Source organism: Canis lupus, chromosome 36 (assembly GCF_048164855.1).
Source record: "Canis lupus baileyi chromosome 36, mCanLup2.hap1, whole genome shotgun sequence".
Lineage (NCBI taxonomy): Eukaryota > Metazoa > Chordata > Mammalia > Carnivora > Canidae > Canis > Canis lupus.
In genome coordinates this window covers 10,259,916-10,284,421 of record NC_132873.1, presented here as the reverse complement: position 1 = coordinate 10,284,421, position 24,506 = coordinate 10,259,916, and the positions used below count along the sequence as shown (strand labels likewise).

At 37.8% G+C, this 24,506-nt stretch overlaps 1 protein-coding gene across 14 annotated transcripts in view; it reads right to left on the bottom strand.

The window, feature by feature from the left end:
- IKZF2 (IKAROS family zinc finger 2) overlaps window positions 1–19,044 on the bottom strand; it is a 146,197-nt gene extending 127,153 nt beyond the window's left edge. For 2 of the 14 annotated variants that reach the window (XM_072813391.1, XM_072813400.1), the window contains exons 1-3: window positions 17,430–17,686; window positions 15,791–15,839; window positions 14,857–14,961 (exon numbers count right to left, since the gene is read on the bottom strand). In XM_072813391.1, coding sequence (XP_072669492.1) covers window positions 14,857–14,961; window positions 15,791–15,839; window positions 17,430–17,432 — 157 coding nt within the window. In that variant the 5' untranslated portion in view covers window positions 17,433–17,686. Of the gene's footprint in view, window positions 1–14,623; window positions 14,822–14,856; window positions 14,965–15,790; window positions 15,840–17,392; window positions 17,688–18,161; window positions 18,454–18,781 lie in introns of those variants that run through there. The other 12 variants (XM_072813394.1, XM_072813390.1, XM_072813395.1 and 9 more) reach the window with 12 other exon arrangements.
- Between the last annotated feature and the right edge of the window lie 5,462 nt (window positions 19,045–24,506).

Below are 24,506 nucleotides of genomic sequence, written 5' to 3'. Positions count from 1 at the left end.
AGTACGGAATTCAGGAAATTTCAGAACCATATTGGGAATTCACCAACACATCTAGTAAACAAGCAAGCAAGTCCCTGCTAACAGATTACTCTGGACCAGGTTAAGAGGGAGATACACTCTACCGTCAAGTCCTGAACACATCTTCTGAACTGCCATCCTCAAAATGAAATGCATTACTACTACATAATTACCATTTCAATTATATCCCTCACAAACAGAGCAGGTTTATTTGTGATTCGCTTTGATTAGGTAATTTTAGTTTCATTTCTTTAGTAATTGATTTGAATACAACAGAATTAATAATTGCCTCATATCTGCACACACATTTCTTTTCAAACAAGGACTATCTGACAGCACTCAGACAGATGAAGAACAATATATCTAGTCAATGATGCAGATTTCTTGTGTTTTATTGGCAATGCTTTTTCCTTCTTTTTTTTTTTTACTATTATTACAATTGTTGATTAAAAGTAGTCTCAAAGCATGTCCTTCCTAGAAGACTATTTAACGTGTTTGTGGAATCTATTTCTTAGTTATATGACTCAAGTGTTTTCTTATGCTCTTTTTTCTAATAAATAATAGCTACCGTTCTAGTTTACTTACCACATGCCAGTCACCATTTTGGAGACTTTATGAATATTCTTTCTAAAGCTCACCACTCCTGACAATAATGTCCCCGTCTTACAAACTGAGATGCCAAGATATGAAGTATCTGGCTAGGGGATCACAGATTTGACATATAATACCAGTGCTTACTTTTATATACTATGGCGGAAGGGGAAGAGGAAAATTTATTCAATAAAATAATTTTAAAAATATATATATGCTTATTATTTTCTAGTAACAAATAAAATGCTTAAACACTACCAGGAAGAATAAATTCCTTAGAGACTGCTTAAATAAATATTTAAGTTCAAGTTTTAATGAGCACATTGTATGTTAGATGTGAAAGCATTACAAATAGTGTGAAGTGTCTTAAAAAATAAAATGGTACTTAGGCTTAAATAATAGGCTTAAAGGCAGTCTGTTTTCTTAAACAAGTTAAATATATACCTTGATCTTGTTTTTATTATTTATGGGCTTAGCAAACCTTTCATTCAACAATAATACACGTGTAAACTTCATCTCATGTCTGATAAATTTTTACTGCAGTATTATCACAGGTTAATTTTAGAAAAGTGTTCCAGTGAGTAAAAGCCAACCTGGGAATTCTAAATCTCTGACAGAGTATGATCTTAAGAAAGTATTTTAAAACACTCAGTGCTTGTGTCTTAGATACTTCAGGAGGAAAATGGAAAAAAAAAAAAAAAAACAGATCAGAGAACAAAAACTGGATGCAAAACCCCATCTCATCTGCTCAATATCAAGTTCCTTCTTCGTTGCCACCTCCCAAGAGGGAAAATAGAAAGAAAGAAAGAAAGAAAGAAAGAAAGAAGAAAGAAAGAAAGAAAGAAAGAAAGAAAGAAAGAAAGAAAGAAAGAAAGAAAGAGAAAGAAAGCAGAGAAAGTTCTTACTGTTTCTGTCAAGACTACAGCTTTCCCTAATTCCCGAACCCCTTTCCCACTGAAGTGAGGTAAAAAGGCAGTTGAGGGACAAGGCCAAAATTTACTGCATTGGTGGTAATTCAGAAATACAACCAGTTAAGGCTCTCACACACAGTATATTACATAGTCACTTTTGCAAAAGATAAAAGGAATAGATTAGTCCAAAGTGGCCATCAGTAATGCCACTGTTGATGACAGCAAGCAATCTATTCTAGGGACTACCAACCTCTATATACTGCTTCCATCTGCCCATCCTTCTAGACTGAAACCCACAGTACTCCAGTTCTTCTTACTATTCCACCCCCATCTTCTACCCTCCGGCTTTAGATATGTGAAGAACTTCATTCTACTGAATCTCAGGGTTTTTCATTTATCTTCTACCAGAAACCATTCTTTTTTTTTTTTTTAAGAGATTTTATTTATTTATTCATTAGACACACACACACACACACACACACACACACAGAAATAGAGAGGCAGAGACATAGGCAGAGGGAGAAGCAGGCTCCCTGCAGGGGAGCCTGATGTGGCACTTGATCCCGGGACTCTAGGATCATGCCCTGGGCCAAAGGCAGGCGCTAAACCACTGAGCCACCCAGGGATCCCCTACCAGAAACCATTCTAACCTTACTGCAACATCCCTCATCATTCAGATAGGTAGCTTCTTTAATTAGCTTATAAATACACTTTAGCTTTATTTCTATATTTACATATGTAATATAATATATAAACATGCAATATAATAATACATAAATGTAAGCAGTAATTATATATATATAATTAGCCTTATTTATTATATATAATAAGCCTTATTAGCCTTATTTATACTTTCTGAAAGAAAAAAAGAAGGGAAAGATCATTATTTTTCATATGCCCTGAAGTCTTTGGCAGATCTAGGAATCTAGTGGGTTCTGTGGCTTGCCCCTCACTCCTGCATTCACCATTTTTAATTTCTTTCTTCTTGAACTAGCTCTCTTCTATGTTCCCTTACGGTTCACACCTCTGCTCCTTCCATTCATATGCCTGAAGTTATTTTCACAGATCCTACTCCCATTAGCAATAAACCCCAGTTGTCTTGCTAAAAACTGTATCCTTAAAAGATTTAATGTAAACATTAACAACACTCACTGGAGTTTTAAATTGATGAACATGAAAAAGAGACTAAGGCAGTTTTTAAAAACTGATCTTGATTATCATATATAGGCTACAAGTTTTAACTCACTCTACTCAGATTTATTCTGGTATCATAATGCTATGTCTCCTAACCACTGCCAGAAGTACACTGATATGTACACTATTTACAGTATCTCATGCTGTGAATGAAGATCACTCATAAAAAAAATGCAAAGTATATTACTTTATTTGGAAATTCCATTGTATTATAGTAATTAACACCTTACATCCAGACTAAATCTAATATTCAAAGAGCCTACAGAACACTATTTGTATATGAGAATAGCCCTGAAATCAGTACCCATTATTTTTTTTTAAGATTTTATGTATTTATCCATGAGAGACGCAGAAAGAGATACGCAGAGACACAGGCAGAGGGAGAAGCAGGCCCCCTGCAGGGAGCCCTATGCGGACTCAATCCGGGACTCCAGGATCAAAGGCAGACACTCCACTGACCGCTGAGCCTCCCAGGCATCCCAATACTTGTCATTAATGGCAGTAGTCCATTGTTGTAACTCTATAATATCACTGAAATTTCAAGGATAAGCCCATGTGATCAGAGCTATGACTGTCTCTCACAGAAAAGCTTCAGACTTTATTTCTTTGAGAAGATATCTGACTGAAATAGCGTGTTTTTTTTTAAATTATGCAAGTAAAAGATATTTTGTGAAAGATTCAAATATTACAGAACTATTTGGAATAAGTTGATAAAATGCCCTGTCTACCCTCCCATACTCCAAAGTGAACTCTATCGATAGTGTGACAGTTCTTTTGTGTCCTTATTCTTGCATTCACACACGCGCACATACACAAGTGCACACACAGGGCACATATGCCTTTAAAAGACATATGGCACTTTCTTGTACATACAGTTGTATGAAAGTAATTGTTTGACTACAGCTTCTCTGATTTGGTGAAAAAAAATACTATCTCTTCAAATCTGTTACCAGCTATTGTATTCAAACCGTGGGACCAACTAAAACTATTCAATTCATCAGAATTTTTTATGCAAATAGCCTTACTGTAATAATAATTTTGTAAAAATAATTTACTTTAAATTGGGGGGGGGCTGTGGTAGACAAAGGGGTGTTTTTTTTTTGTTTTTGTTTCCAAAAAATTGAATCCAAAAATTGTCATTAGGTGATTAATGTGTCATAGTTCGGACAGATGGTGGTGTGTAATTCATAATTTGAGAATCTAAAAACAGCAGACTCACAGAAAATATCTTTCTTTTTTTCTAGTTTTCAGTTATGTCCAAACAAAATCTATTACTGTTTTCAAATATTTTGTGAATGTTCAGCACTATAATAGAATTCATCTCATATTTCAAACACTATATTAGAAGCAGTGTTTTTAAAGTGTTTGAATTTTAAAGCAATACCTAAAAATGACTAGGTGTTACTTGTTATAATGTTTAGTTTTTAAATAACAAGGATCTTTATGAAAATGACCATGACAAAAATATTTCTTATAGTTGTAGAAGAAATGACACCTCTTTAGAACTCAACCAGAAATTCTTAAAGTTAATTCAATGGAAATAGAGCAATGTAGCCACCTAGCACTTCAAAATATGACCAAGCCCTGCATACTGATATCTTAGTAAGAAGAAAGTAGAGTTGACATAGTCAGGTGTAATAAGAACTATAACTTCCATGATAATAAGAGAGCAATGACAAAAATGTCAAAGGTGTAGACACCCAGAATGTTAATTTATTAGAACGTGACTTTACACTGATTAATTATATGCTCCTCAAAATATCTGGAGTGCATAAGAAAAGTTAATTGAAGCATTTCATTTTGAACACGCTACTAAAATTAGTTTTAAATAAGTAATAGAGAACTGATTTCAAAATTGTAAGTATGTGGAATTCAATCTGTAAATTCTAAATGTGCTATATAAAAATAATAGTAATGAAGATGATGATGGTGGCTATAAAATATTCATGAAAATATTTATATTCACTTGATTCCACTGAACATGATTATATTGAATCAGAAAACTTAGAAGCTGTTTAGAATCTCAGAATTATCTTTTTGGGGGCTAATCTGAAGATTATAAAATCTTTTTTAGAGTGAGGCATAGTTAAAAACAACATACCCAAACAGAGAAAATCACAAGTTAGGATTTCAGAATCATTTCAATAGCAAAAAACTAAAGTTTTCAAATCTCCTCAAATAGGTCAGAAATACATTATTTAAATACATATATGCAATACAATCATAAGTATTTCCTTAATTTAACAAATAATTACTGAAGGCTAAAGAGATAGGGCATGGTCATTTTCCTCAAAGATTCATATCTGGAAAATCTCCTGATTAGCTTCTTTGTAATCAATGTGCGGCCCCAAAATAAAGCTGTATGCTTTGATAAATATATTTTATTTTTAGAGAGAGGGGTGCAGTGGGGAGAAAGAATCTTTAAGCAGGCTCCACACTCAGCCCTGAGCCCCAGGCAGGGCTGGATCTCTGGACCCTAAGATCACAACCTGAGTTGAAATCAAGAGTTGGATGCTTAACCGACTGAGCCACCCAGGCACCCCTACAAATATTCTTAAATTAACATTCAGTAATTAAGATAGCCTTCCTTATTTTTTTTTAAGATTTTATTTATTTATTCATGAGAGGCATAGAGAGAGGCAGAGACACAGGCAGAGGGAGGAGAAGCAGGCTCCACGCAGGAGCCCTATGTGGGACTTGATCCCAGAACTCCGGGATCACGTCCTGAGGCAAAGGCAAATGCTCAACTGCTGAGCCACCCAGGCTTCCCGATAGCCTTCCTTATTAACTAAACTAAAATACTATAATTTTCTGTAAAATCTCATTTGCTATCGTCAGATGGTGTCAATGATTTCAGGAAACTGATGTACTGTTGGTTTCTCTTGACCTATAACAAGGAGCACTTCCAGATTCCCAGCTAACCTAAAGTACCTTTCTTTAGTGGCAATGCTATTTCCCATCTTCATTTAAAACTGATTTTAAGACCTCCTAAATTGCTGACCCTATCACCTATCAACATTTCTTTGAACAGAAGTTTGAATTTATGGTAATAGTAATTGGGATATCCTTATAAGCATTAAAAGATTGCTCTTACAGAGTTAAGCTATAATATCAACAATTAACAAATCTAAGGCAGGAATGTAAAATAACACTAAAGAAAATGAATCGGTCCTAGGCCAGTAAAATTGGTTGTAACCTGATTATATATACTAATGTAAGTTAAAGACTGAATCTGCAGGATTTAGCCAAGGAAGCTGAGGGGGAAAAAATGACTCCCAGAAGTATTTTGTCTACACCTATATATATGAAATCTAAATCCATGTCCATTCAGGCAAGAAGGAATCAAAGGACTTAACTATAACATACAAATGGCAATGCTATCTCTATTGTGATGCTGAATATATTAGGCTCTCTTAGTGTGATGCCATTAAACATCTGAATTATATAACTAACTCCTTTTGTTCAGATCCTTGTTCACCAAGTGACCTTGTTGATTACCCAAAATGATCTCCTCAAGCCAACTGGAGTGATCCTCTCTTGGTTGGGTTTTTTTGTTTTATTTTTAATAAAGGTATTGACATAAACTGGTCTTCTGATTTTAAATGCCAATTTCATAAACTTGTTTCATGTATGTCAATCCTGAGATATGGATCCACTCTAAATGTAGAGCCAATCAATTTTGAGAAATTGCAAGGCTTATGGCCAAATCCTGCATGATAACATTTCCCCAAGAAATGAGGAAATGTTATCCTGTAGGAACCTGTCTTAGAAGCTTGTTGCATTTTTTGCCTCTGTTTCATTGTGCATCTTCAAATTTATATACTTTTGAACAATTCTTGGTGGTAAAAGGTGAGAAACAACTCACTTATCTACAATGGATATAAATCATGGTAAGTACACCATACTTATTTACTTCTAAATGCAAAAGGATTATTAATATCTCAAATAGATTCATTTGGACCCTGAAAGACAATATCCCTCTCTACAAAAACCCTAACATAGTTTTTGTGCCTCAGCATCAGCAGTGCATCACACAAAGTAACTGCTTAATAAATGTTTACTGGATCAATGATTGAAAGATGAAAAATATCTCTCTAGAGAGTTCTGAATCTCCATATACAGGAAATCTCAAAGTATTTCCATCATTAACATTCATTTGGAATTCTATGGTGTCTTGGGTAATCAGCACTTACATTTTTAAGATGGAGTTCTGTAATAGATATTTTGAGGTAATAAATATATCAATTAGGATGTATTTTTATATCATACTATATCACACTCTAGGTAATTTTACCCCAACAGGCACAATATTATAAACTTTAAAAAAATTAGCTAGGTATCAAATCATTTTCAAATAATATATATCATGTATGTATATTTATCTTCAAGTTTTTAGAAAAGCGCTGGATAAAAGTACTAAATATTTTGGCTCTTAAAGTGGCAGAACTGGCTAGCATGTAGATAACATCATTCCTCATGTATTTTAGATTATATTTATATAGAAATTTATATTTATATAGAAATTTATATAGATTAGATTTATAAAGAAATAGGTTACAGAGTAAAGAAAAATCATTATAGTAAAATCACTGGAGTGTACGGTATACATTAGCTTTATGATTTTTTAAAATAAATAACCACAGAAATTATGATATAAAATGTACCACAAAAATTTAAAGAGAAGGATTGGCATATTTTGTTCAAAATGCGGTTAAGTCAATCACATCAACTAATCCAACTTCTGAGACTGGCATAAAAGGATTTCATGAAACAGGGAGAGGGCATTGAAACCTATACTCACACATTTCAACATAGAGTCTTGACTTAATGGGGCAACTAGGAATAAAGTCACTGATCAAATGCTGGGACTTCCTTATGGGAGAATTTTTTTTAAGTCCTAAATTATTGTTAAAGTAATATAGTAGCAAAGTAACCAAATCGCAATCTATCTATGAGATTAGGAAAATTCACACTCCAGTCCATCTGTCCATATGTCTGATTGCCATCTTCTCAGAAATCCTACAGATGATTCAAACTCTCTGGATTCAGAACTAAACTAAACTACATCTTTTCCTGGAAACCTCTCTAGTATATACTATCCTCCCTGATGGAACCTACTGCCATTTATCCAATAATCGACGGATCATCATCATGAACTTCCTTCTCTCCTTAACCCTACTATCCAAGTCCTATCCACTTTGAGCTGCGAAATATTTCCCAAATCCTTCTCTTCTTTTTTATCCCCACTACCACTAGCTCTCACAACTTCTCACTCAACAATTGCAATACCTGTTTAAAATACTCCAGCCTCTAGACACGTCTCCATGCACAGTCTTTTCTCCCACAGTATGGCCAGTGTGATCCCACAACAATCAAGACAGAAGTCATCTGCTTTGTTAAATCCCTCGACTCCCCTGAAAATGAAATCCAAATTTTCTCCTATATACAGTATTCCATGATTTTGTCCTGATTGTCCAGAGTCATCTCTAGCCTCAAAGCCTATGCACCAACCTCACACTCTAGAAATACCAACTGCTTTTATTTCCCAGAACATATATTATTTCTCAGCTCCCATTGTGGATGCATCCTTTATACGGAAAAAGCCTTCCACTCCTCTTCTAAATCCTATTCCTTCAATAAGTTTCAGCTCAACCAGCCTCCGTCTCTAAGAAGACTTCCTGAACTAGTATCACCGTCCACTTCCCATTATAATCAGAACATTGAGCATACCATAGTATAATGCCCTGCTTAAATGCCTTTCAAACTAGAGCATGAGCTCCTGGAGTACAGTGTACTATTCACCTTTGGATTCGCCTTGCAGTGCCTGATGCATTAAAGGTAGTCTATAAACTTGCTGAATTAATCAATTAGAATGATGCTGCAACATGGCAAATGCCTAGAAGTGATAATTATAGTTTTTAAGCTTACTTCAAATTTAAAACAAATAAATTACCCCAAAATGCACAATTAGTAACAATCTGGCCTACAACATGATTAGGTATCATCAAATAAGAATTTATGGTATTACCAGAAGCATCAAGTGAAGTAAAATTTTAGATACAGACCTTCAAAAAAAGAATTGATTATAGATATGAATAGGTTTAAGTGGATTTCTTTCTTTTACCGTTCTTTTTTTTTTTTAAAGATTTTATTTATCTATTCATGAGAGACACAGAGAAAGAGAAAGAGAGAGAGAAAGGCAGAGACACAGGCAGAGTGAGAAGCAGATGCCATGCAGGGAGCTCGACATGGGACTCCATCCCAGGACTCGATTCTGGGACTGGATCCCGGGACTCCAGGACCACACCGTAGGCCGAAAGCAGGCACTAAACACTGAGCCACACAGGGATCCTCTCTTTTACCATTCTTAATGACCAATATCTTTGGAGCACCGAAGGTAAGCAATGATTTCTTTACATACAGCCAACAACATAAAACTACACTCACGAACATTGAAACCTAATAAAAAGAATTTCTAACATACAGACAAATTCTACTTCTTTGTTAATCGAAATCTTCCTAGATATTAAATAATAGAAAGGTTTTTTTTTCAATTTTTACTCTAAATTATTAGAAATCCCTATCTCTGTTCCACACAGTAAAAAGGAAAGAGCAAAAGACCTAAATTTCAAACAGAAATGGATTTGGAAATAAACTCTTTTTATTATGAGCCACTGATCGATGATAAAGTACCTTGACTGCTCTGAGCAATACCAGTAGTGATTATTTATTGAATTTAAGCATGTTCTTGGTGCATGCTTTGTGTATATTCATTTAAAACTCACAGCAGTCCACTGAAGCAGGTATGGCTTATCCCCATTCTACAGGTATGGAAACTGGAGCTCAGAGACATGAAGTAACATGCCTAAGGGCACACAGCAAGTTAATAGCAAAGCAGGAATTCTAACACAGGCATGTGTAACTCCAAAGCCCATATTTTTAACCACTTATAATCTGCTGCTTCTGTGCCCTATTCTGTATTATAAAATGAAGCATGGGCTCTGCGCTCAGCTTGGAGTCTACTTGGGATTCTCTCTCTCCCTCTGCTCCCACTCTGCTCTCTCACTTTCTCTCTCTCTCTCAGATAGATAGATAGATAGATAGATAGATAGATAGATAAAATCTTTTTTTAAAATGGAGTAACTACTTCTCTCACAGAGCTATCATTGAGACTAAGTGAAATAATAGGGATCCATCTAGCATAGTGCTGGACTTCCTATATATACTCAATAAATTATATCCCCCGTCCTTTTCTCACTCGAGTGCTGATTAAACATTTATAATAAGGAATACATTGTTCCTAAATACTCCTTACCTCTTTCAAAGCATAGATAGTCTGTGTCTTGATTAATTCCAAAAGGAAAATGCTACCCAATCAATAAATATATTTGACCTAAATAGATATAAAGGGAAAAAAAAAATCAAAGAAAAACAGCACATTCTATCTCATTTTACAACTGTGGCCCTGCTATTGATCTTTCAGAACTTCATTAGATCAAAATACATCAGTATTAAAAGTTAGGAGAAAGAACAAGGAACCCAGAGAGCTCAATTCATTGAAGCTTGAAGAAAGACTCCCAAAGAACTTCACCAATCATGTTACATTAAAAAAAAAAAAAAATGTACTTCCAGTGGGAAAGACATATTTGACAAAGACAGAGACAATAAGGATAACACTTCTATAGGAATACAGGCCTTTATTCTCATGCTGAGGCAGCCTAAAAATGCCAAGAGGGGGAAATGAGGGGCAAAGACAAATATACAGCATTTCTGCTATTAATTCCCTGCCCATACATACTTCCTTTAGTTTCCTTTTTTTTTTTTTTTTTTAAGTCACAACCACGATACTTAACTTTGATTGATAGGTGTAAAGAAATCAAATCAAACTCTTCTCCTAATTTCCCAACAAGTAAAAATTAAATGTAGGTTGGGTATACACGTAAACCTAAGTACAACAACTCAAAACAGTGAGTTTTTATATCAAGCCCATTTGGTGTTACATTAGGGTGTATCCCATGAAAATCCAACCAAGGGTGACTGCCAAACCAAGCTACAGAAGACAATTCAGAAAGCTGGTGAGTCCCATAATATAAACTATATTTTTTAAAGTGCATGAGAGCATCTGCTTAACAAGATTATCTGCTATCACTCTGCCCTCATAATAACCTTCCTCTACTTCTGTAATACAGTTTTGTCACTAAAACATGGGTCAGTATTGGACAAGGCGGACACACTGAGATAATGACATTATAAAGAGAGAACAGTTAAGTGATCTAACTAACCCGCAAGGTAACATCACAGTTTTTTTGGTCCAATCCTGACAACTCCCTCCTTTTGTTAAGAGACCTACAAGGTCAACCGATTTCTTCAGATCTCCATTTCTACATAAGAAAAATGGAAAACATAATATACTTCTGCTTCACTAGGCTCTAAAAATGGAAACTCACTAAGAAAAAAAATGAATGTGTAGCACTATGAAAAGAATAAACTAGATTCCCTGACCTGATTATTGGTCAGAGTCTTGTAAAACTAGAATTACTACTTCTTCCAATTCCATACATGCCACCTGGCCATCAAACTGACTGGTAAATAGTATTGACTGCAAAGTTGATCCATGTAAAAAGTCTTAAAGTAATAGAAACAAAATCTGTGCCACAGTGTATTTTCATACCATTAGCTATCTCCAAGGAACATTTACTTATTGGCATTATAAAAGTAGAAGATAAAGATTAATTATGAATTTTTGAACTTTAATTTCTTAAAATAGTAAGCAGCATGTATAGATGGAACAATTTGAAACCGATACTGAAGCAACTATGCAAGAACTGGAATTAAGCTAACCCAGAAACAGAAGGAATCACAAAGTAAGTAAGACTCATCTGAATGGCCAAAATACAATATGGATTATTTTTATATTGTTCTGTCTGAGTTGTCTGTCTCAGATTCTTAACTTCCAGAGTCTATTTTTAAAATCACTTAACACTGTGTATTTCCAGTAGCCATCAAGGCATATACTGTCATCCCTGACACCGAAGATTGTCAGCGGACTCAATATGTACACTAATGATCTCAGGCAACAATGCCCATCTTCTTATCAAAGAGATCCTATTCCATAAGAAAAAGTCTAAAGTTCTCTAAGAAAATTCATTCTAAAACACAGGAAATAACTACTGTAAAATGTTAAGATCAGTATTACCCTTTACTTTTTAAGATTACCTTACATGCTGAATTTTAAAACCAAAAGCCGGCAGACAATATAACATTTTTAGTTTTCCCCCAAGTTGCCAATGCTCTTTTCCTAGCACTGTCAAATAATGATAGCTGCTGTCATTATTTTTTATACAATAGCTGGCAGCAAGTTGTACAGACACCCTTCATCTTAGAATAGTCATCAAATAACCTAAACAAATGACTAGGACCTTGTGGTAAAACTGACCAGTTTCCTAAAACCAAAAGAAGTGGTCTATCACAGGTTATTGATACTTTACTGCCAGAATGTTACTTTATGGGGAAAAAAAAAAAAAAAAGGTTTTTTAATTCCTTTAAAGCTGTTTTAAAATAACTTTCTCCCTTGTACACATACAATCCTGTCCTTTCCTTGGTGCTCCTGGAGGCTATCTTAATCTATCATAAAGGTATTCCCATTTACTTTTGGCTTAAATACCTTCAATCAAAATTTCAATTCTGTTTTTGGACGCAACAGCCCTTCAGGAAGTGTATTTGAAGATATATATATATATATCCTGCAGAAAAAAAATAAGCTATTTTCATTTGATAAAGTTCAACAATGCATTTAAATGGATTTAGGAAAACCAGTCATCTCTGCCACAAGCAATTTGACAGGCCCAGCGCACACTCATAAATTATTCCAAGTTACAGAAAAACATCTGAATGACGGATTTTAGGTCTCTTGTTCTAAGTAAGAGACAAGAGTCCCTCTTTACTACTATTTGCTCGGGCAATCTAAAATGCTGATATTCTCCTAGATCTAACAGAAAGGAAAAATGGGTATCTTCTCCATCTAACACCTAAGTGGGTAACCTAGATACTGTAAAGACAGGCTACATAAAGGATGCAACAGACAGCTCTGAAGTGAGAGCCAAATATTTCACCTGCAACTCTTCGGAAAAAGAACGCGAAAACACATGCAGCTTAGCCAAAAACCGTATTAACATGGAATTGCCATAGGCTAGTAAGTTTGGGTAAAAAAAACAAAACAAAACAAAACTCTTGTACCAAACATAATTTTACTGTTGTTGGCTGGGTGAGGAAAGCTCAAATGTGAAAAGCACAGTTCTTTTTTGTTCAAATTGATCATGCCCACACTCTGCGATGTTTACTTAAAAATAAATGGGTGAGCTGCTTTTTTGAAGAGTACTTGCAAAACCAAAATCAAATTCACAAATAAAGGAGCCAATTAACACGCATTTTCCTGCTGATATCCTAGTGGTGGGTAGGGGGTGATAGCTAAAAAGTCTATGATTATTCAAAGTTCCTCAAGTTTCTAAAGCCGGTACTTAAATCTTCTAAGAGAAATTTTCCTATCAATCTATCTTTACTCTTTAGGAAATGAAACAGAAATTACCAGAGAAATAAAAAAATCTATTTTACCAAGCAACTAATAACATTAAATGTTAAAATCTAAAAATTGTACTAACTACACTGTAGTAGTATAACTTGTCAAATTATAGCCAACTAGCCAAAAAAATAAATTAATGTTACAAGATCCATTATAAAAGATTAACATTATAATTTAATATCCATTCACTCACTCTCTATTAATTTTTCTTTCTATGTGATAAAGGATTTTTAACGATTGCTTCCAGAATGAAATCTCCTGGGAAATACTTCCCATTAATAAAAAGAAAACTTTTATATAGGTAAATTCATATAGTTCAATCAAAATTTCAAGTCAATAGCTACAACCACTTAAAGTTAATGAACTACAAAATGTATTTAATAGTACTTTATATACTCTTGCTTATACTTCAGAAGTCTTTACTATTTACAAAGTTAGTAGTTTTATAACAACCTCAAGTTTTGAGAACTATAAGAGGAAACTGGAAAGAACATTTGTTCTCTCTGGATAATCAGAATTAACTTGAGAATATGTTCATAGTTTAGTAGCTGATTCAGTTTCCTTTAGTTATTAAATCTTTGTTTAAAAAAAAAAAAAAAGCTAAGAAACTGCCTTACCCTCACATATTACCCAAATAGAAAACTTTTAAATTAAGTTATATTTACATATAAGTCAGATGTCCTTTCTACAGAAGAATTTAACACATACAAAAGTATAAGGGAAACACGGTATTTCATATTACGTTTGAAGAAGAGTAACAGAGCATTTGCACTTAATAACTAAACTGGTAAAAACATTATAATTAAGAGAAAACAAACCATATTCTTAATGAAGTATTTTGTCTTCTGTACGGACAGCAGAGAAGTTGCTCTTTTATTACCAAAAAACAACGTTTACTACATCAATGAATGACTCTATCAAAAATAGTAGCCCAAACTTGTCTATTCCTGCAAGTTCAAAACATCCTTCCTAATTTTCACAGTTCTCTGGAGAGGGTAAAACAAAACGCTTTCACTTTGTTAGAGAAATGGATTTAAATCAGGCCCATAAATTTCCAATTACACTTCACTTCCATCACTTTGGTGAAGAAACTTGCACGTATTAAAAAAAAAAAAAAAAGAAAAAGTAATACTGCAATTCTCCCACTGATGGATTAGCTTTGTACCAAGGCAATATAAAATTATTTCTTTTCTTTTTTTTTTTTTTTTTTTCTGTGAAGAGTCCTTTGGAAGGGACTTGTTTCCATATTCTTTTATCTAACAACAACAACAAATCTAGTCATAAACCTGGCAAGTCAAAACAATAACCAGCAAAGTCTAACATTTCTTACCTGATACAGGTAAGCACCAGCTCCCAAATGCCACCTTGGGATAGGTCAGACTAGTAAGCAGGCTCATGTTTTACGATACTAGAATGAACAGGAATAAATCTGTGTTGTTCTTTCTTTAGCAAAATCTATAGCAGCTACTACAACACAATGTGAGAGGACCCTAAAGACCTAACAAATTCAAGTGTGTCGCTAGAGAAATAGGGAAAAAAAAAAATCATAAAATGAAGACTTACTGCTTGTCATGTGACTTGGTGAGGCGTGCTGTCCATTGGGTGTGCTTGAGGTGAGGTCAATTGCCATATTGGAGTGCTCTCTTTCAGGTGAAAGCTCATTGTCACCTGCTTTCACAAAATAAAATCTTTCAGTCTCTGTTCATTGTCACATAAAATCTAATTACCAACTTTGCTTCATACATGCAGAGGCATGCATAGCCTTGAAATTTTAATGCAATACATCTTTCCCTTAAAAGAAACTATCAGGAATTTTAATTTAGAAATATATAGCAAATGAATGAAATAATGAAGAGCCACCCCAGCCCACAATAAAAAAAAAAGAAATTACAAAATTTGATTATCACAATAATCTTAACTGTAAAATGAGGGCAACTGAAAGAGTTGATTTCTAAAGTATTTTTCTGTTGAAAAAATAAGTTTTCTTTGAACATCTAATTTAACTATTAAGCACAAGGTAATTTATAACGAGCATTTTCCAAAATGCTGAGTATCAGAGAGCTGGATGTCAAAAAAGGAAAGTTGGCTAAAAAAAAAAAGGTCGACTTAAGGAGCTTTCACATTATGTGTCAAAAAATTAGGTTACAGAGTAGTAAATATTTAGTACACGCCATATTAGTAGACATATATGTAACCTGACTTATTCTAAACTTAGAGTAAAATAAATGAAAACCCTCCAGTGGAAAAGTGTTGACCTGCTAAGCCAGTCACTACTGACTAAACATACTATCATTAATAGAGTAGGTATATTCCTATTATTTCCCTCGTTTTGTTTCTCTGCTGGTATTTTTCTCAGACTCATTTAAAGGTGAAACTGTGAACAGACAGAAAATAAGAGTACAGAATCCCTGATTAAAACATAATTCAGAAGATAAAATACAGGCAACACAAATGCAATTTTATTACCAATAACAAATTAGTGAAAATGAATACTTACACGTTATATAGCCATCAATAGCCTCTGTTTCCATAGTCAAAGTGCAGTGCTGCAATACAAAAGATGATACCCTTAACACAATGATTCCTTTCAGTATCTGCCATTAAATGCTTAACTTATTTGAAGCTCCAAGCAGTTAGCCCATGTTGCTGCTCCTGCAACCTGTGCCCAAGAAACATACTACAGTACTGTATGTGCTCATTTGCAAGTCACTGAACTCTTTCTGCAAATGATCTGATTCCTGCTGGAGATAGGATAGGAAAGATAAGTGTGCTGTGAGATGGGCTGTAGCGAGAAAGGAATGACTCTGTTAATCAGAATTTACTTAAAGAAAAAAAAAACAGGGAGGGTACACCTCAAATGTGCCAGCTTTCCCTGGGATTTAAGTATTTTACCACTCACTACTTCCCACAATCACACTGCAGTTTGAGGACTTCCCTGGTATACAGATAGCTCTATTCACAATTGTTGCAAGTTGGTTCATCATGTTCTAATAGGGAGGGGGGAGGACAAACAAACATAAGAAAACAAAACAAAACAAAAATTTAGTGCCCAAGTGTGTCTCGAAGGTTTCTGCAGCAGTCACCCTACTCCCAGACTTGTATTGACATTTTAGCCTACACTAAGTTCTGTGTAAGCACCTGTTCAATGTAACCTTAATTTCCTGCCAGACGAAGGTTGGATACAAATGCCAAGCCAACTTAATACATTCTGATTTTGAAAATTTCACCAACTTTTTTTTTTTTTTTTTTTTTTGCTCTTGGGAAGGGGATCACTTTTTCAAAAGTTTGGGGAATTATTTTCATGCACCAATGACACAAAACAAGAACTTAATTCTCAGAAACAAAAGTAAATTGTATGAGATGACACCCCCTAGCTTTGATTTCACATAATGAAAAGATCGATAAGCTAACTGTATTCTTTGAAGGAAAAAAAGTTTAAAGAATTGACACGTCCTGAGGAGATTTTTACTTTCCCTCCACCCCCCCCCCCTCTGGCCCTGGTCCTTTTTGCCTTTAGTTTCAAAACTCTCACTGCACCAGCAGCTAAATTATTCACAATGAGCCATTTCTGTATTGATCGCCAAGTATATTTAGCCCTGGCTCCTGGAATTTCTCCATTACTTACTGGAAAACAGGCAGCTTCACTTCTTGTCTCCAAAACCACTTCCCTTCTCCCTCCCCTCCCCTTCTTCACCACCACCCTCCCCACCTCCTCCCCCCCCCAAAAAAAAAAAAACTTTTCTTTCTTTCTTTATGGAATCATCAGATCAAATTCCCAACTCAGTCCCTTCATAGCACTTAAATTTCAACCTGCTGTACTGTTATCAAATTCTTTCAAATTATGATTACATAAGGCTTTCAAGAAAGGCATCCGTAAAGTTTAAAAGGGGGAGCAGTTTCCTCGGATATTTTACAAATGAGTTTATCTCTTTAGCCCTGCACACACAATTTAACACACACATATTCAAAAAAAGAAAAAGAAACGTCAGGGAGAAGCGAAAGAAGTCTGCCCCCATCAATGAAATGGTTACTGACCCTCAGAAGAAGGAAAAGAAAGAAGAAAAAAAGAAGAGGAGAAAGAGAAACGAAATGTACATACAAAAGAAATTGTCCTTTGATTAAAAAAGATTCATCACCATTTCCAGCTCTGTCGGGAGATCTCAGCTTCTTCTAACCCCTCAAAGAGGAGGTGACAATGTCGGGCTGAAGATAAACGGAGAGAGAAAGAAAGAAGTTTTTTCTGTGTTTTCCCCCTTCTCTCTTTCCCTCCCTGGCCCCCTCCACGCCAAGCCCCCTGCAGAGTTCAAGGCGAGGAGGAAGGAAAAGCACTTTACAGGTGGGTCATTCCGAGCCCAAATCCTGCAAACAGATCGGCTGATAAACAAAACCAAGAAATGAGAGAGAAGGAACACCCCCCTCTCCTCCTCCTCCTCCTCCTCCTCCTCCTCCTCCTCCTCCTCCTCCCCCTCCCCCTCGTCCCTTTGGGATGGTCTAGTAGGAAAAGTCACTCAGGAATGGCACCACGTACTTTCAGGAAAGAGGAAAAAAAAAAAAGAGGGAGAGAGAGAGAGAGAGAGAGGTCAGTCAGTGCTACAGCAATGCGATTAACCAGAAGAGAAAAAACTTGATCCACCGGTTCCTTAAGAATCGACCAAAAGCTAAGACAAGAAAACTGAAAGAAAAGGTGGGGGGGGGGGGTGCGGAGGGGGGAGGCTGGTAGGAGGGGAGGGGCGGTCAGATCGCAGCCGGGAGCCTAGGCCAACTGCACTGGGCGGCTTTTCGCCCTGGGCACACACACACACAAAATAAAATAATAAAAATAAAAGGGGGAAAAATTTTTAAAAAAAGAAATCAGATCTTCATGCCACCTCTTTCGCCCATACTGGAACCTGTCAAAGTGATTGAGCGGCTGCCTTTGCACATGTGTCATGCCAGCTTCTTCTTCTTCTTTTTTTTTTTTTTTTTTTTTTTTTTGCTTTTTTTCCCCAAGAATTCCAACAGGATCTGGATATTCCCTTCCTTCCACCAGGACGGCTGGCTGCAAGGTATCTCAAGCTACCCGATCTCTCTCGGAATTCGAGTCAAAACAAAGCACGGCGAGCCCAAAGCCCTGACAGCTGCGGAGCCGCGGGCGGGCGGGTCAGCATCCCCGCAGGCCGGTGCCCCGGGCGGCCGCCCCCGCCGCCCCCGCCGCCCCCGCCGGCCCCGCCGCCCCGCCGCCCCGCTCGCCGCCGCGGGCTCCCTCCCTCCGGCCGCCGCGGAGCCGCCCGCTCCAGCGGCCGCCGTATTGTCACCGGGACCGCTCCACAGCAACAAGTCACTGGATCACAGCACAGTGCAAACCGAGATGCTACCGAATCACGCTTAACTTTGAAAACACTCCCCCCCCCTGCAAATCAGACACGCACATTTATAGACCATCTATGAACCAGAAGACAAATAAAACCAGAGCGGCTCTTCCCCACGCCAAAGCCGAGCGGAGATTTACCTCAGCAGTGCATGCAGTAAAATAATCCCATCACCCTTTTGTTTGTGTTTACTGTTAGTGTATCGCCTCTCTCTCTCTCTCTTTCCTGTGCCTAACGTGTGTTTGTGCACTGCGGTGGGTGGTGGAAACTAAGGCAGTGGATCTGGAGCTAAGGGTAATCCTGTTTTTACTTCCTCCATCTTCAGCGAGGAGCAGGGTTAGCCCGGGACAGCTGGTCAAACCCCGAGAAACCGATCCGCCGGAGCCGGAGCACATCTCCCCCGCCGGCCGGGCTCGCGCAGACGCCCGCGGGCGGAGGGCGGGCCGGCGGCAGTAGCGGCGGCGGCGGCGGCGGCGGAGGCGGCGGCGGCGGCGGCGGCGGGGCCCGGCGCGCGTGCGTGTGGGTGCGTGGGTGCGCGAGCGCGCGTGCGCGGGTGCGCGCGGGCCGGCGACGGCGCGTGTGCGCGGGGCTGCGCTCCGGGCCGCTCGGCGCGCTCGGCAATCGATTACAGGACAAGTGCTGCCCGGCGGCGGCCCCGCGGCGCGCGCACTGCCTCGCGCCCACCCGCGCGCCCCCGCCCCGCCCCGCCGCCCCCCCCCCGCGCGGCCCCCGGAGCCCCGCCCCCCGCAGCGGGCCGGGGGGAACCAGGTAACCTGCGGCCCCCAGCCCGCCCCCCCCACCCCGCCCCGCGCGCCCCGAGTCCTAATCAACCTCACGTTCTCCGCCGGCCGGGAAGGAGGGACTGCAGCGGCGACCGGAGGTCCATGCCGAAGTTTTCTTTCAAACTGCGATTGGCGACGAGGCCGCGCGAGGGGAGCGGGGCTGCGGCGTCCACCCGCGGCCCCGGGGAGCCCCGCGCGCGAGTCCCGAGGCAGCGAGGGCGCGGAGGGAGGAGACGGAGCTCCACTCTGCAAAGTGCTTCACGGTGCAAGTTTAAAATTAGAGCGTTGGCTTCTGCTTGCGGCCCCCGGGGCTGCTGCGGCGTTCACCGAAGCCCGAGGGGGGGCCGAGGGTCCCGGGGAGCTCGCACGACCCCCCGGGGCGCTGCCCTCTGCACCGCCAGGTACAGCACAGCCTTCCTACCTCCAGAGAAGCGTCGTGGAGCGTCCTGGGGGAAAGAAAAAAAAAAAAAAAAAAAAAAAAAAAGCATGTATCTTCTACAAATAGTAGCATGGAGCATCTAACTTGACCGCATTTGCAAAAAGAGGGAATAGAGGCTTCTATAATTAAAGGGAAAAGGAAAATGAAAGGAGCTGAAAATACTGAACTGTGGAGTCTGGGTGGCTTGAGTTTGAAAACACATGAAATTATCAGGACTGCCAAACAGCATTTCTGAGAAACCGTATCACAGATTGTGAAGGGAATCAATGCTGCAAGAGTTAGGAGGAGGCATCGTACTCCTACTCATTTCAAGAATCCCAAAAATAGTCGCGGAGAGTTTTGGGTTTGTTTGGTCTTTTTTTTTTTTTTTTTTTTTTCTTCCCTGCTGTGGAAAGAGAAGTGCTACACTGAAACTAAAAATCATCAAAGTAGATCTTAAACCCTAGTCTGTAGGTCTGTAAATGGTTGGATCGTGTCTTTAGATAACGAGGTGGGAAAGGGAATCCATTCACATTAATAAACACTGAATAATGGTCACCGTGGGATTTGTGTAATAACTGTGTATATAAGTCGTATAATGATTACTTCTTAAGAGTTTATTTCAAAAAAAAAAACTTAAGGGTCTTTTTTTTTTTTTTTCGACAATCGTACAGAGAAGCTCGTTTTTGAATTATGGAAAATGAAAGTTGGTGCCCTAGTGCAAACAAGATTGACCAATTTTCATTGGAGAACGAATCATTTGGGCTTAGGGCAGCAACAACTTCATGACAATCTTAAGAAAAATTGCAATTCCTGTGAGTCTGTGTGTATATATATATTCTCTCTCTCTCTCTCCTATGAGTTATGTATTGGTAAGGCACGGTTTGGGGGATTTTTTTAAGCCTATTATCTAAAGAAAAATCTTCCTAAAGTCTTATATAATTGAGAAAGACTGAAGACAGAATTCCACAAATCATTCCAATCATCCCAGTAGACAGCAAAGATTTTAGTCCTAAATTATCTTAGAAAGTTGGAGTGTTGTTCATTATATATAAATTTCCAAAACATAAAGGGAAACATGACTTCCCTGAGTCGCCACAAGTCCTCTCTAAAACTTAAGCCTTGTGTTTTAAGGATCTGCAAAGAGGTCCTTGGAAAAGATGAATTAAGAAGGTGAAATATCTGCATCGTTTAAGCGGTCTCGTGACTAGTGGAAGAGGATCCATTGTGAAGTCCTAAGGAACCATCCTCAAATTTCCCAAAGCTACCCGAGTTGGAATAGTCCTTACCCCTAGCTGGTTAGAGCTTAATTTAGCTCCCCTGAAAGCCTATCCTTTCCAGGAGTTAACTTTCATTGGCTCGGGAATCACCAGAGGCACGCTCTCTCCCTCTAGTGGCTAAGCATTCAGACACTTTGCATTTGGTGGCCCTGTCTCCCCAAGACTGGGGGATTTAGGCAAGGGGCGATGGCTCCCAAATTTTAGGATGGCAAAGATCACATAACCATTGGTGAGAATTAGACCATTTGGGAAATTTTTCCCTGGTTTAATGTCTTACGTTTCTTTCTCATTTGCAGATCATAGTATGTCCAACTCACCCCAAAGAAGTCAAGGTTATGTTTACATACTTAGACCAGGGGTTCTATTTTATCCTCTACACTTGGATAATCCTGGCTCTGAGACTCACAATTGTACTTGGAGAAAGGAACCTTTGTATAAACTGTAGTAATTCACTGTGTTCACAGTTTTTCTCTACAGTATTTTTATAGTGGTTAGAGGATGTATTTATTTCCATCTTTTGCTGTAACTACAATACACACATTTTTAAAATACGTAGATGGTTATACTATGCATAAAAATGTGCCACCAGGGAAGTGCAGTACTGTATAAATATTCACTTTGGGGAGTTAGGAGTTGGGGAGAAAACATACCCCACACCCACCATTTTTCAAATAGCTGCTTTCTCCTCCTTTCTGTCCCATCCTACCAGAAACTGTGCCTACCCAGCACCAACCCATATCTTGGCTCTTTGCACGTTTCTTTCATCGTACCATTTGTAAATATTTTTATCTGTTGAGTTTTGAAAGAAAATCTGTCTCCCCCACCAGAATGTCATCTTTTTTAAGAGCAGAGATTATGTCTGTCCTGCTAACAACTGTTCTCTCACAACTAGCACAGTGTTTGGTACGTCAGTATTCAATAAACCTTTACTAAATGGATGAATGTGGAGTTCATCACATACTCACCTAGCTTCGTATGTTAAACTGTTTTTAAGGGACAAAAAGGGTAGGATAACAAGATAGAGTCTAATTTCATAAAGACTTTGGTCAAGTCTTGGCTCATAAGTAATGTTATGAACATCATCAACAGGTCAGCTCTCTGGCTTACATCCACAGGAAGAATGTGAGCACTTTGGAAAGAATATAATTTTTACAAATATAAAGAGGAAGAGTGGTTAAAATTGTACATCAAATATAATTTTCATTTATGCATTTATGTGACCTCTCTGTTTCATAAACAATTTATTTCACGCTAATGCCTGATAATGCGTAAACCAAGTTGACTGACAACGCAACAGATTTAATTCTGTAATCACTGAATGCAATTAGCAAAAGAACATTTTTAAAAGGCAGCAAAGCTAAAAGGTACATTATGAAGGATTTTGTTTTCTTTGGATGGCTTATTTTATCTGTGTTAGATTTAAAGGAATTTTAATAAAAGTGAATCGTTGTTCAAGGAATTTATTCCATGTTTTTTAACTTTTTATTTTGTTTTTAGCAGGGGACAAGAGGGGACAATTCTAAACATTGTAATACTTGCCTAATATTAAAGGGGAAATTTTTGGAAGTTAATTATATATTAATTATTTTTATTTAGGTGGCTTTGTTGTGCAGATATAGAACATAATCACCCAAAGTAGGTTCCCTAAAGTTACTCAAATCCCTGAAAAAGTTAAAATTAACAAGCACCAGACACAATGTTTTAAACTGATTGCTTGTTGTTTTATTTTTGTCAGGTGGTAGTGTTCTCTTTGAAGTGGTGTTCTCTTTTAAGCGGGATGTGGAACAATGGTCTCATATTCTCCTGTCGACCTAGATTGACAGCATGAAGAAGCAAGCAGGCCAGAAATAGAACCATAATTTTAAAGAAAACATTCTAAGATACCAAATCCAGTTCATAAGTAAGGCATATTGATACCTCCCCGAGTACATTGATAATCTGGGGTCTGTTTGCATGGCATGTGACTCCCCCATGGTAAGGGTCTTCTTATTCCGTCCACCCTGAACAGTAGTTTCTTTTAACAATTCTTAAGAGTGTCACTTTGCAATTAGAGATAAGGCTCTTGTGCAAATATCTATGTCCCTAGAAAAGGTAACATTGTGACTTAAATTCACACTTTGATAGAATAATATCAGATTTCTTCTAGACAGTACGTTTTGATGTAGAGCAGAAGATAAGCTATCTCTATCCCAAATGAGAATTACAAATTGTGGGAGTTAAACTTAGACCAAGGGGGTGAGGACTGGAGAAGTTTCTGAATCAAAATGAAAGTACACATTCTTAAAGATGCCATCAGAATATATCATAGTTGCTTTAAGATGCAGTTGTGTTCAGCATTATGAGGAAATGAATTCTATCAATGCAAAAATGAAGGAACTTTGGGCTGGGTCAAGTGTAGATAGTTGATGCTCAAAAAACAACTCTAAAACACATTGAGAAGAACATTCTTCTTAAACACCCTAAAATCCATGAACACAGAAAGTATAATGAGGTTAATGAATTCTCCAGTAAAGTGTTAGCACAAAAGAAGAAAAAGATGATTCAACTTTCTCAAGACACAGCTTACAAATAGAAGGGATAATAAATAAGGAGAACACACGTTGTCTACTGAGCAATAAGTTAGATACAAGATAATAAACACCCTCTGGGGATAAGAGAGAAAACCAAAAATGACCATTTGACTTTGGAATTGGTAAATGAAATTAGGGCATAGTAGCCTAGAGATTTATAATACCAACAGTCAGATTCTGCTAGATATCCATAGTCCAAAGCAAATGACAGGTTACATTGCAAGGCTAGTACTTGGTAGTTAAACCAGTGCCAATAGGAGTATGATCCTGTTTTCTTTTGTTTTATTTTTCAGTCCTGTGAAAAGCTCATGGAATTACATGTCCAGTTTTTGTGAGAAGCCTCCACTCCTTGTAAACCAAAATTCTTTCACAGTACAGCCAGAATCTAATCACATGTTTAAACAATCCTATATAGACTGAGGAAAATAGAACACACCAACAGCAAGTGAAGGAAAGGATCCTGGGATTCAATCTTCCCCCTTTTTATGACCAGATGGTGACAACTTAGGGAATTAAAAGCCACACAGGGATAGAAACGGGGAGCTGTTTCCTGCCTGATAACTCTGAAAGATGGCGTGTGGTTTGGAAGAGGGAAATTAATCAAAGAAAGGTCATTTACAGGTAGTAAAGTCAAATGTCACCTCCCCCAATTCTCATGACTTGTGGTTTAGAGAAAGGTTAGCTTAATATAGAGGTTAGTGTGGCATTCTGAACTGTCTCAAGACATGATATATGAAGATGAGAATAACACTATCGGTATCCCTCCCCCTAACAGCTATGTTCACGCTTCAAAAAGGAACTTAAAACTTGACGTC